This window comes from Haliotis rubra, unplaced genomic scaffold (assembly GCF_003918875.1).
Source record: "Haliotis rubra isolate DU_JTF1 unplaced genomic scaffold, ASM391887v1 Scf335, whole genome shotgun sequence".
NCBI classification, from domain to species: domain Eukaryota; kingdom Metazoa; phylum Mollusca; class Gastropoda; order Lepetellida; family Haliotidae; genus Haliotis; species Haliotis rubra.
Genome location: NW_025767008.1, coordinates 936130 through 950901, shown reverse-complemented (window position 1 = coordinate 950901; position 14772 = coordinate 936130). Strand labels below are relative to the sequence as shown.

Below are 14772 nucleotides of genomic sequence, written 5' to 3'. Positions count from 1 at the left end.
CAGTAGACACGTCGACACATTTGCGATCTACGATTAAATATTGCCTATGTTATTGCACTCGTTAAAACTAAACTGAAACTTTACAAGGGGTGTGGGTGATAAAGTCGTCATCAAACGAATTTGGAAACTGTTGAATTGTGTTGTTCTTCATACCGTTTTCTACAGTACTATATTGTGGTTCGAATGCGATTCCATTAAGTTTAGCAGTTTAGTTCCGTCCGCGCATTAATACAGATCAGCGGAATTAGTTGTAAACACGTATATAAGAAGATGCGGCGAGTTCATAAATATTGGTTTCTCGGTTAATTACAGAATGGGTAATAAATAGAAAAACCCACGAGGTACGGTCGATTACGGGAAATATGTCCCTCGTGAAATTAATATTCAAGTCCCCGCTAAAGCTCAGGACAGTGAACATTGATTTCACGAGGGACATAATTTCCGTAATCACTCGTACCTCGTGGATTATTCTCTAAATCTCACATTCATCAAATCTTGATTTAACGGGTAATTGTTATACGTTTTCTCCATTGTCAGAATAGCCTCTTGATTAATATACTATACCCACAAATCTCTCAACTAAACGTCCGGTTTCAGGTTACCCATCTTGTCATTACAGAGATCCCAATATGACATTTCCAAATTGGACGCACCAGTGACGAAAGGATGTCTCAAGCAAATTCCCATTTTGACTTATACCATACGTTGCAATTTGTTTTGTGTGGTGAACACTTGCCTTGCCTTTACACTTAACAGTTATGGGGACGCTCACCTTTTGGTATCATCACTATTTGATAATGATTAATAACAAACTTGCTCATATCCATTACTTTCTCCAGGTGACCCATCTTGTCATTACAAAGCCTCCTAATATGAAGTACCGACCTGGAGACTACGTGTTCCTGCAGATTCCAGCCATTGCTAAGTATGAGTGGCATCCCTTCACCATCAGCAGCGCCCCGGAAATGGGAGGTAAGTTTCCCCTTGAACGCGCCCCAGAAATGGGAGGTAGGTTTCCCCATAAAAATTCCCATTACTGGAACATAGGTCTTCCAATCAGCTTCTTAAACGAAGGGAAACTCTCTCTATGGTGCAACGCCCCTGGGTCCCGATCGACAACGCGTTCTTAACGTTACGAACTGTCGTATAGTTTATCAAAGGCTTACGAAAGTCGTAGCTCTACGAACGTTTTGTGGATCGGGACGCGGAACTGGAAAGTTTGTCTTCCCATAAGGAGCACTTGAGCTGGAAGATTGGTCTTCCAATAAAGACAAATTGAACTGGGACGGAGGCCTTCCAGAACAGCGCCCTTTAACTGGAAAGTAGGTCTTCCGAAACAGCGCCCTTGAACGGGAAGTTATACAGAAGATTATACAGAACAGCGCCCTTGAACTTGAAGGTAGGTCTTCCAGAACAGCACCCTTAAACGGGAAGAGAGTTCTTCCTGAACAGCGGAATTGAACTGGAATGTAGGTCTTCCTGAACAGCGGACTTAAACTGTAAGGTATGTCTTTCAGAACAGCGCCTTTGAACTGCAAGGTAGGTCTTCCAGAACAGGGCCCTATAACTGGGAGGTAGGTCTTCCAGAACAGCACCCTTGAACTGGGAGGTACGTCTTCCAGAACAGCACCCTTGAACTGGGAGGTAGGTCTTCCAGAACAGGGCCCTAGAACTGGAAAGTAGGTCTTCCAGAACAGCGCCCTTGAACTGGAAGGGAGGTCTTCCAGAACATGTCCCTTGAACCGGGAGGTATGTCTTCCAGAACAGCACCCTTGAACTGAAAGTAGGTCTTCCACAACAGCACCCTTGAATTGGGAGGGAGGTCTTCCAGAACATCGCCCTTGAATTGGGAGGTAGGTCTTCCAGAACAGCACCCTTGAACTGGGAGGTAGGTCTTCCAGAACAGCGCCCTTGAACTGGGAGGTAGGTCTTTCAGAACAGCACCCTTGAATTGGGAGGTAGGGCTTCCAAAATAACGCCCTTGAACTGGGAGGGAGGGCTTCCAGAACAGCACCCCTTGAACTGAAAGGTAGGTGTTCCATAACATCAGCCCTTAGCTGGAAGGTAGATCTTCCAGAACAGCACCCTTGAACAGGGAGGTAGGTCTTCCAGAACAGCACCCTTGAATTAGGAGGTAGGTCTTAAGGAACAGCGCTCTTTAACTGGGAGGTAGGGTTTCCTATGAAGCGCAAATGAATTGGAAGCTTGTCTCACCTTGAACTTATTTTGTATGGAGACTAAATTGTAGAAATGTTTTCCTCAGCTGCAGCAGCAAACCTGTAAACTGAGCATTAACAATTTATTTCAAGTTAAATCTTGCAAAAATGAATTTTTATGGTTGACAGTCTGAACTATAATTTCTTTGACAATTGATTTTGTTCGATCAAAAACACAGACACACAGAATTTCAAATTAGGAGATTAACGTACTGTGTTTGAAAATTAGATGAATGTTAGACCGAATTGATAGTCTCTAAATTTCATTTGAAGCCGAAAATCGAAGAATAGATCCTTTTCTGATCTACCTATGACCTGTAACTCATCAAAGACTGTTGATTTTTATGACCGGCGAGTGTCGATCATGATTTCACGTACGTGCCTCCACCCCGGCATGCGACGAAAGAGTGACAGTGCTGCTTTGTATACATGCGACTAACTTGGGATTCCTTGGAACATTGTTCTCATCATTTGGGAATGTATTGTGGCCAAGCTTTTCAAAGTGTACGAACAAAGCACTGACAGCCTTGCGGGGAAGGTGGCAGAGAGCGGAATTATCATGGTTCAGTTTTTGACATTTTGAACGATGCAACGGGACATGATGGAGTATGAGTGGTAAATTTTGTGTTTCGCCTGACCGTTAGTATCTTGCGAATTTCCCATTCTAAACGGAAACAAATATACCAGGTAGGTAAATGTTTACGAACGTTTTGCCGCACAAATAAGGATAGAGAGGGATGTATTTTTACAAGGTTTTCTGATTGACATTGTGTGTATATGTTATGGATTGTTTGTTTATGTTTGAGACTCTGTATTGCAATTGAGTTTGAATATTTTTATAGTAGAGGGTAATAATTATGATAGTGAGGTTCCCAAATAATTGTGGAGGAGAAATCGTATAATTGTATTTTTAGAGTTTTAATAAATGTTTCATCAGCAACATTTCCATCACGTCTGTTGTGATGATATTAGTCATGTTAGTGGCCAAGCTGAAGTAGTGCGGCAGTGTTGTATACGTGCGCCGTGAAGCGCCGTGAAATCAGACGCATTTTCAATCCAAATTGATACCGTCTGATGTTATGGATTGACCAAACAAATTCGAGCATTTCACGTAGCCATGGTAGAATGAAAGATATCGGTATTTCACATCTGGCGAGATGTTGACACAACACTGACTAGTTGTATCTGTACATATCTACATATAATATATCACATACGATGAAGATCTATACAGATTCTCATATTGATTAGATGTTTCCTTGACCTGCATTCTCTGTGTCCACAGGCAAGCTGTGGGTACACGTGCGATCTGCTGGTCACTGGACAAACAAGTTGTACGAGCATTTCCATGACTACGACGAAAGCAGACACTCCACAACTGACCTCAATGGAAGTATGTTCTCGTATTTACGCATTCCCCCCCAGATATTTTAATAATCGAAATATTTAATATATTATACAGCACATCAATCAACACACCCAGCAGAAAATGGGAACCCGGTAGGATAAATCATGTGACTATCAACCTACTGGCGCCTCACAGGCAGCTTGGGTTTGTGATTACAGCGTCCAGTGAGCAACTAGACAGATAGATACGAGGCTATAAAAATGAATTATAATTATTATATCATCATAAATAAAAGATGCAGCTGATAATTTTTTAATGTAGTGAGAATGCTCCAGTCAGCGCGTGAGTGTGAGTGTGTAAGTGAGTTTAAGACCAACAATATTCCAGCTATATCACAGCTTCATATCTGAGGAAAGCCCGTTGGTGAAACCCGTGAACGTGTGTATAGAGCTGACAAACACAGAAACATAATCGCGATGAACTGGGATTCGAACACTCTGGCATTGGTTTCTCTTGTGCCCAAGGGACGCAACTCTGCATAGAGAGTGGTGGACTGGAATGTGAAGCCACTTGCTGGCGTTATATTGCTGGACTATTGCTAAAAGCGGCGTAAAACCATACTCACTCACTCACTCCCGTTATATTGCTTGGCTATTGCTAAAAGTGGCGTAAAACCATACTCACTCACTCACTCACATCCTACTGCTGGACAACTCACTCACGTTATATTGCTGGGCTATTGCTGAAAGCGGCGTAAAACCATACTAACTCACCCCCGTTATATTGTTGGACAATTGCTGAAAGCGGCGTAAAACCATACTCACTCACTCGCGTTATATTGCTGGACTATTGCTGAAAGCGGCGTAAAACCATACTCACTCACGTTTTATTGCTGCTATTGCTAAAAGTGGCGTAAAACAATACTCACTCACTCACATCCTATTGCTGGACTACTCACTCCCGTTATATTGCTGGACTATTGCTAAAAGCGGCGTAAAACCATACTCACTCACTCACTCCCGTTATTTTGCTTGGCTATTGCTAAAAGTGGCGTAAAACCATACTCACTCACTCACTCACATCCTATTGCTGGACAACTCACTCACGTTATATTGCTGGACTATTGCTGAAAGCGGCGTAACACCATACTAACTCACCCCCGTTATATTGTTGGACAATTGCTGAAAGCGGCGTAAAACCATACTCACTCACTCGCGTTATATTGCTGGACTATTGCTGAAAGCGGCGTAACACCATACTCACTCACTCGCGTTATATTGCTGGACTATTGCTGAAAGTGGCGTAACACCATACTCACTCACTCGCGTTATATTGCTGGACTATTGCTAAAAGCGGCGTAAAACCATACTCACTCACTCACTCACATCCTATTGCTGGACAACTCACTCACGTTATATTGCTGGACTATTGCTGAAAGCGGCGTAACACCATACTAACTCACCCCCGTTATATTGTTGGACAATTGCTGAAAGCGGCTTAAAACCATACTCACTCACTCGCGTTATATTGCTGGACTATTGCTGAAAGCGGCGTAACACCATACTCACTCACTCACGTTATATTGCTGGACTATTGCTGAAAGTGGCGTAACACCATACTCACTCACTCGCTTTATATTGCTGGACTATTGCTGAAAGCGGCGTAAAACCATACTCACTCACGTTTTATTGCTGCTATTGCTAAAAGTGGCGTAAAACAATACTCACTCACTCACTCACATCCTATTGCTGGACTACTCACTCCCGTTATATTGCTGGACTATTGCTAAAAGCGGCGTAAAACCATACTCACTCACTCACTCCCGTTATTTTGCTTGGCTATTGCTAAAAGTGGCGTAAAACAATACTCACTCACTCACTCACATCCTATTGCTGGACAACTCACTCACGTTATATTGCTGGACTATTGCTGAAAGCGGCGTAACACCATACTAACTCACCCCCGTTATATTGTTGGACAATTGCTAAAAGCGGCGTAAAACCATACTCACTCACTCGCGTTATATTGCTGGACTATTGCTGAAAGCGGCGTAACACCATACTCACTCACTCGCGTTATATTGCTGGACTATTGCTGAAAGTGGCGTAACACCATACTCACTCACTCGCGTTATATTGCTGGACTATTGCTGAAAGCGGCGTAAAACCATACTCACTCACTCACGTTTTATTGCTGCTATTGCTAAAAGTGGCGTAAAACAATACTCACTCACTCACTCACATGCTATTGCTGGACTCCTCACTCCCGTTATATTGCTGGACTATTGCTAAAAGCGGCGTAAAACCATACTCACTCACTCACCCCCGTTATATTGCTGGACTATTGCTGAAAGCGGCTTAAAACCATACTCACTCACTCCCGTTATATTGCTGGACTACTCACCCCCGTTATATTGCTGGACTATTGCTAAAAGCGGCGTAAAACCATACTCACTCACTCCCGTTATATTGCTGGACTATTGCTAAAAGCGGCGTAAAACCATACTCACTCACTCACCCCCGTTATATTGCTGGACTATTGCTGAAAGCGGCGTAAAACCATACTCACTCACTCCCGTTATATTGCTGGACTACTCACCCCCGTTATATTGCTGGACTATTGCTAAAAGCGGCGTAAAACCATACTCACTCAATCCCGTTATATTGCTGGACTATTGCTAAAAGCGGCGTAAAACCATACTCACTCACTCACTCACGTTATATTGCTGGACTATTGCTGAAAGCGGCGTAAAACCATACTCACTCACTCCCGTTATATTGCTGGACAATTGCTGAAAGCGGCGTAAAACCATACTCACTCAATCCCGTTATATTGCTGGACTATTGCTAAAAGCGGCGTAAAACCATACTCACTCAATCCCGTTATATTGTTGGACTGTTGCTAAAAGCGGCGTAAAACCATACTCACTCACTGCTTCTGTTTATTGCCAGGCTTCTTGTCACCAGTAGACCTGCAGAGTCACGCAAATATAACTGATCATATGAAGCCCATCAAGCTAAACGGCCCTTTACCTTCAACACCGCCGGAGACCCCCTCTAAGGTTAGTCCATACACATACGTGTAGGCGGATCCAGGAACCCCCTGAACCCCCCCCCCCCTCCCTTGGATCCGCCAATGATGCAGACTGAAGCAATACACAATGATTGTGACTTGCAGTCAAAACACCTTTAACAATAATTACATTGTTATAAAAACATAATAATCAAAAATTCAGGTGTGTACTTTTGTCAGATTAGATGCATCTATACCGATACTCAACTACAACTTTGAAGCAAATATCAATGACAATTTGCAGTAAGGAGATTGCCAAGTTATATTATTGTGGCAAACATTTATGTTACTGCAGAGGTGACGTGCATTTTGCTGAAAGCAGAACTAAATGTAATGATATGAGCAGACACCATATATTATCTGTTATATGGTTTCTGATATGAGGCTGTGATGTTAATTTTAGATCTTTGCATTGAATGAAAAGTTTACGAAAATCCCAAATCTGCCCGCTAAAGGGCACTTAGAGTTTGAATCCAATAATGTTAACACTATGGCTATGTTTAGATCTAACTGTCCACAACGGCAGTCGACGAAGATCAAGGATACATTAGAATATTCAACATTTTCTTTAAATTCATTTCAGAATATATTATAAACGATCTTAATGCAACAAAAATGCATCCAGGTTGCTGTAGCTAGTCTGGTAAACTATATCAAACGTTTTACGTCTCTACGACAGAAGTACATAATTAAATCAGCAGTTTTAATTCCACAGAAACAAGAGCGCGGGGTAACACACAAGGATCTGCACGTGCGGGTAAGAGTTTGTTTCAAGGAACACTTTCCATCTGTAATGTGGCAGCTACCTGTCTATAATGGACTCTTTCTCCTCAACAAAAGTACTTCAGCACACATTGCAAGTGCAGCTTAGACCCCTGTGTATGTGCATGTGACAAAACGTGTTTGCCTCTATTGTATGGAGCGAATTAGCAGTTTTGAAACAATCCCTTCAAAAATTAAAAATAAAGGTAAGTCTTTGATCTTTGTCACTGTTCATCCAGCAGAAAATGGGTACCCGGTGGGATAAGTCATGCGACTGTTAGCTTTCTATTATGTTTTATCTTTTAAACTAAGTCTTCTCAGTTGTGTCAGTGGTAGCTTTGCGATATATGTGTGAACAGGGGTAGCTATGAGCACATCATTCCCTGCCAAGGCGAGAACCAAGGCACCAAACATATAGCGACTGTCCACGTCACGTGCTTGATGAGGCGGTGGTGGTAGCCTAGTGGTTAAAGCTTTCTCTCGTCACGCAGAAGACCCGGGTTCGATTCCCCACATGGGTGCAATATGTGAGCCAATTTCTGGTGTCCCCAGCCGTGTTATTGCTGGAATACTGCTAAAAGCGGAGTAAAACTAAACTCACTCACTCACTCACGTGCTTGATAGGAGCAGTGGTTTACTGCGTCAACACTTCAGTACGTGAATTCTCTCGCTAGAGTATTTGCGTTTTGAGATAGAAAGCACATTCTTGTAATAAGGCTTATATCTGTTAGCTGAATCAGTTTGTAACATTCATACGCTGAACACATAACAAAAGTAATCAGGAATAATTTCAAGGTTAAGACTGAGTACGCAAATGCACGTTCTGTATACTAGTATATGGACGATTGAAAAAGTAGAACAGCTTGAATAGGTGCCTCAGGTATGGTCTGCATAGTGACTGAGGTGTTTTAGGTACCCTCGACATGTTGACCTGGGTGTCTCAGGTATGGTCTGCATAGTGACTGAGGTGTTTTAGGTACCCTCGACATGTTGACCTGGGTGTCTCAGGTATGGTCTGCATAGTGACTGAGGTGTTTTAGGTACCCTCGACATGTTGACTTGGGTGTCTCAGGTATGGTCTGTATAGTGACTGAGGTGTTTAGGTACCCTCGACATGTTGACCTGGGTGTCTCAGGTATGGTCTGCATAGTGACTGAGGTGTTTTAGGTACCCTCGACATGTTAACCTGGGTATCTCAGGTATGGTCTGTATAGTGACTGAGGTGTTTAGGTACCCTCGACATGTTAACCTGGGTGTCTCAGGTATGGTCTGCACAGTGACTGAGGTGTTTAATGTACCCTCGACATGTTAACCTGGGTGTCTCAGGTATGGTCTGCATAGTGGCTGAGGTGTTTAGGTACCCTAGACATGTTAACCTGGGTGTCTCAGGTATGGTCTGCATAGTGACTGAGGTGTTTAATGTACCCTCGACATGTTAACCTGGGTGTCTCAGGTATGGTCTGCATAGTGGCTGAGGTGTTTTAGGTACCCTCGACATGTTGACTTGGGTGTCTCAGGTATGGTCGGCATAGTGACTGAGGTGTTTAATGTACCCTCGACATGTTAACCTGGGTGTCTCAGGTATGGTCTGCATAGTGACTGAGGTGTTTCATATACCCTCGTGTGTTAACCTGTGTGACCGGTGTGTTTCAGGTACCCTCAGTATGTTAACCTGGATGACCGGTGTGTTTGAGGTACCCTCAGTATGTTAACCTGGGTGACCGGGGTGTTTGAGGTACCCTCAGTCTGTTAACCTGGATGACCGGTGTGTTCCAGGTACCCTCAGTATGTTAACCAGGGTGACAGGGGTGTTTGAGGTACCTTCGGTATGTTAACCTGTGTGACCGGGGTGTTTCAGGTACCCTCGGTATGTTATCCTGGGTCTCCTAGGTATGGCCTGTACGATCACTCATGTAAACAAGACAGTGATGGTGTTATGGCAAATACATTCTCACAACATTTATGTCTGGCAGTGTTTCATCGACGGGCCCTATGGTACATCGTCCAGGGAATTATTTGAGACGGAGCACGCTGTTCTGATTGGTTCCGGTATCGGCGTGACTCCCTACGCCTCCATCCTCCAGAGCATCATGTACAGGTTCAAGGCCTACAAGAGATGCTGCCCTAGATGTAGCCACTCCTGGTATGATGAAGTGCCACATCACGTCATGAACCTCAAGAAGGTCAGCCCATGGTTGTGGACTAGAGTGAGTGAGTTTAGTTTTACACCGCACTCAGCAATATTCCAGCTATATGGCGGTCATGGACTAGAGCTCATCAGATGTATTATTATTTCTATCAAGCTTTTTATATTTCTTTCTAATCTTCATTCTTTATTTTTTGGTCATCATTGATTCATTGATTAATCCGTTTATTTATTTATTTATTTATTTATTTATTTATTTATTTATTTATTTATTTATTTATTTATTTATTTATTTATTTATTTATCGTTGATTGATTGATTGATTGATTGATTGATTGATTTCATCATCTTGAATCCTAGAGCTGTTTACTAGGATGACGTCACTTTCACCTCAAAGCATTTGTTGGCAAAGAGTGGCGTGTATTCATTAACTACAAGGGGTAATGTTAAAGATCAAAATTTATGAGAAGTACTTCCACAGCCATGACGGTATGTTGACATTGAGAAATAAACTAACAAATGAAAACCCACGAGGAATAGGTCATTATGCATTGTTCTGGTTGGGGGTGACACCATGAATGGACAGCAAACTTCAGGGCCACAGTACGCAACACCGCCATATCTATTGCCTTAACCAGCTCTACCGCGATTACAATTCGTTCATAAAAAATATCATTAACACATGAACCAAAATATGTTTTTACCGATGAGTTGATACCAGGTCGACTTCATCTGGATCAACCGCGACCAGAAATCCTTCGAGTGGTTCGTCAGCCTCCTCACTCAGTTAGAAATGGAACAGACTATGGAAGGCGGGCTGGGGAACTTCATCGAGATGCACATGTACATGACTGCAGCACTTAACAAGACGGACCTGAAAGGAATCGGTTTACAGATGGCCCTGGACCTCATCCATAAGAAACAAGACAAGGACCTACTGACGGGACTGAAGACCCGCACACAGCCAGGGAGGCCAGACTTCAGAAAGGTAGTGAGACGTGAATTATATATTTATATATCGATGAAGAAACTAAATTACAGTATTTTGATATGCAGTATTTTTCTGAAAGGCAAGTTGAAAAAGTTGAGTGAGTATAGAGTGAGTGAATGAGTTTAGTTTTGAAGCGCATTTCTGGTGTCCCCCGCCGTGATATTGCTGGAATATTGCTAAAAGTGGCAATAAACATGCTCACTCACTCACTCACTCATTCACTCACTCACCCATCCACCCACTCACTCACTGACATTAAACACTGACTTTGTCTGTCTTTTCTTGCAGCTGTTCTCCAACATCGCCACTGAGAAGAAAGGGCAAGTGAAGGTCTTCTTCTGTGGGAATCCTGTTTTGGCAAAAGTTATCAAACGGCACTGTGAATCTTTCGGCTTTGCCTTTTCCAAGGAGAACTTTTAAAAGGACGCCAGTGCACATGGCTAATGTGATGGTGTAAAACTGTAGGGACCTGCCACCTCAGGTGAAACACCTACGTTCTGTTACTCAGACAGAAGAGTAGCGTCTGGAATTTGGCTCAGTGTCAAATATATGTCCCGAAGATCTTCCAAATATGATAAATCTGTGCATGGATATCTAAACGTTCATAGAATCATGATCCACCTTAGAGATTAAAGTGTTTTACATTCGTAACTACTCGTCCCTTTCCGTAACCTGAAAGAAGACTCGTATCCCTCTCGTTGCCATGTCAGGGAGAAATATTCCCCCAGCCAATCAGAATGCGCGTATGAGAAGAAACTGGGTCAAAATAGTCAGTTGAAATAATTTTTATTTCAGCTTGCATAATTTTTTCCCAGACACTTCAAGTATATTTCAATAATTGCATAGTCCTCCTGGGTTTCCTGAATTTTTATAACATAATGGTGTAGGAAAGTATTTAAGCATGTTAAACATACCCTTTGAGTTAATTTCCATTGCGTGGATGCCATATGTTTGTTTTCAAAGTAAACTAGAGTTACATGCCCTTGAAAATAGTTCGGCGACTAGACTATTTCTTTCTCTCCGCGCTTTTGCGCTCAGAGTCAAGTTCAGTAAAATGGCTACGAGAAGTGTACGGGTCTTCTTTCAGGGTACAGATAGGGACGAGTAGTTACGATTGAGTCTTTTAGACACGCCTCAGGCCCTAGTTTGATTCCCATCATCCGTACAGTGTCTGGAACCCATTTCAGGCTCATAGAACTGTGATATTGCTGGGATGTTGTGACGTAAAACCATACGCACTCTCCCATTGTGCCAGGACTCGCTCCTGTCAATTGCCTCTAATAAAGTCAATGACAGAACCGTGCTATTTGTTTATCTCTGATAGTCCTGCTGCACCTCGGGCCTGTTCCACAAAAAAGATCGTAGCGCCGAGGTGACCGTAACTTCCATACTTTAACACAGACTTAAAGGCACTATTTCACACCACACTTCTCTATAACTATAATTTCTCTCAATAATACTAACTATCCGCCCTCAGAGAAGTTATCATATAATTTATGCCCCCCTCTCTCTCTCTCCCCCTCCCCAATTACTAATTAGATTACAATATTAAATTATCCGGTTCGAATGAATTAATGCAATCTTACATTAAATCGATTCTCGCGCCGTCTACTGGCCGATCATTAGTTCAAGCGAACTCGATAGGGTTATGTCCCTTGGAGCGCTCTTTACGACTATCCTACGCAAAAGTTCTGATTGAAACCAATTCGGCAAACACCGCGTGCGACAGTTTTCGATGTACGGAGCAATTGTTTACATTCCATAACTGGCAAGCGTTCTCTGTTTGGAAGCTGTTCGCAGCGTAGTTTCAATTATCGATTTAAGAGATAACAAGTCTTTTATTTCACCAATAGAAAGCTAAAGCGAGTGCATATCCCAATATATATAATATAGGCCAAAATATAAGTCGAAACTTTGTGACATTGTGCCTTTAAGGTAGACTTAAGGCTAAGGTTGTTTTGTATAACAGCACCCTGACCATTAAGGTATTCGCCATACTTGTACGAGTCATTTTCAATATAGTTCATTTCTCCAAATGTTAAGTTTCTGTTTTTATTCACTACATTATAGCTGATCCAGCTTCTTACGTTAATTCTTACATAAGCTTACGATAATTGTAGCGCTAAGATGATGGTGATCGTAACTCCCATGCTTTAACATAGGCTTATGACAGTCGTTGCGCTAAGGTGACCTTAACTCACATACTTAACATAGACTTATGACAGTGGTAGCACTAAGGTAACCTTAACTCACATACTTAACATAGACTTATGACATTATGACAGTGGTAGCACTAAGGTAACCTTAACTCACATACTTAACATAGACTTATGACAGTCGTAGCGCTAAGGTGACCTTAACTCACATACTTAACATAGACGTATGACAGTCGTAGCGCTAAGGTAACCTTAACTCACATACTTAACATAGACTTATGACAGTCGTAGCCAAGGTGATCGTAACACCCATACTTAACACAAACCTATGATAGTCGCAGCTATAAGGTGACCGTAACTCACATGCTTAAACGTAGGCTTATGACAGTCGTAGCGCTAAGGTGATCGTAACTCCCATACTTTAACAAGGCTGATTATAGTCGCAGCACTTTATTGCATTCCCTTGGTATGCTGACTACAACAGTTAAAGGTGAGATAGGTTACTAGTATGGCATGTTCGGCAAGGTTAAAGGCATGGTCGGAGTACTGGATAAAGACAAGGTTAAAGGCATGGTCGGAGTATTGGATAAATCCAAGGTTAAAGGCATGGTCGGAGTATTGGATAAAGACAAGGTTAAAGGCATGGTCAGAGTACTGGATAAAGACAAGGTTAAAGGCATGGTCAGAGTATTGGATAAAGACAAGGTTAAAGGCATGGTCAGAGAACTGGATAAAGACAAGGTTAAAGGCATGGTCGGAGTATTGGATAAAGACAAAGTTAAAGGCATGGTCAGAGTACTGGATAAAGACAAGGTTAAAGGCATGGTCGGAGTATTGGATAAAGACAAGGTTAAAGGCATGGTCGGAGTATTGGATAAAGACAAGGTTAAAGGCATGGTCGGAGTATTGGATAAATCCAAGGTTAAAGGCATGGTCGGAGTATTGGATAAAGACAAGGTTAAAGGCATGGTCAGAGTATTGGATAAAGACAAGGTTAAAGGCATGGTCAGAGTACTGGATAAAGACATGGTTAAAGGCATGGTCAGATTACTGGTTATTTGAAAATTTAAAAGCAATGGCATAGGAATGGTAGAAACAAACGTTAAATAACGAGGATATTGTTCTTGGTATCAAAGAGCCACAATGAATATTACAGGAATATCAGATGATGTGATCCAGAGATCTTTCAGGCAACTGGTAATGACTGAGAGCCGAGTTACTTCCTTTCATTGACTATACTTCCAAATACAAATACTAGGATAATGCATATAAATATGTATGTGTAAATGATGAAAAGTCCCCAACCTATATTAAGGACATGTTACATCACTACCAACCCACAAGATCAGCCGATGATAAACTACTTCAAGATCCTAAAACTAAAACAAAGATGGGCGAAGTGGCTCTATGCTTTGCAGCTCCAACACTGTGGAATGCTCTACCACTGGAAATCAGAAACTGTCCAACAAAAGACTCTTTTCTAACTCATCTGAAGACATCTTTTTTCCGCTCACTTCAACAAGCGCCGTTCACGTCTTGACTATGGAAATGCCCTCCTCAATGGGACTACTGCCACTAACATCAAACTACTGCAACAAGTGCAGAACAGTGCTGCGAGGATGCTGACACTGGTACCAAGAGAACTGACCATATCACCCCTGTCCTGAAACCACTCCACTGGCAACCCGTAGAGCACCGCATCACTTTCAAGACTCTTTCTATCACATATTCAGCACTAAATGATGAAAACTCCCCAACCTATATTAAGGACACCTATATCACTACCAACCCACAAGAGCTTTAAGATCACCCGATGATAAACTACTTCAAGATCCTAAAACTAAAACAAAGATGGGCGAAGTGGGTCTATGCTTTGCAGCTCCAACACTGTGGAATGCTCTACCACTGGAAATCAGAAACTGTGGAATGTTCTACCACTGGAAATCAGAAACTGTCAAACAAAAGACTCTTTTCTAACTCATCTGAAGACTCATCTTTTTTCCGCTCACTTCAACAAGTGCCGTTTAGCAGTCATGTTTAATCTCGAAACTAGGCGCTATACAAATCAATCATCATTCAAT

The 14772-nt window shown here is 42.2% G+C and overlaps 1 protein-coding gene across 1 annotated transcript in view; it reads left to right on the top strand.

Moving 5' to 3' along the window:
• The window catches only part of LOC124284363 (NADPH oxidase 5-like), a 36745-nt gene extending 25562 nt beyond the window's left edge, over window positions 1–11183 (top strand). The window contains exons 8-14 of the mRNA XM_046720448.1: window positions 840–972; window positions 3502–3609; window positions 6516–6625; window positions 7352–7393; window positions 9372–9581; window positions 10266–10532; window positions 10824–11183. Of these exons, the coding sequence (XP_046576404.1) occupies window positions 840–972; window positions 3502–3609; window positions 6516–6625; window positions 7352–7393; window positions 9372–9581; window positions 10266–10532; window positions 10824–10955 (1002 nt within the window). The 3' untranslated portion in view covers window positions 10956–11183. The remainder of the gene's footprint in view (window positions 1–839; window positions 973–3501; window positions 3610–6515; window positions 6626–7351; window positions 7394–9371; window positions 9582–10265; window positions 10533–10823) is intronic.
• The last annotated feature ends 3589 nt before the right edge of the window (window positions 11184–14772 follow it).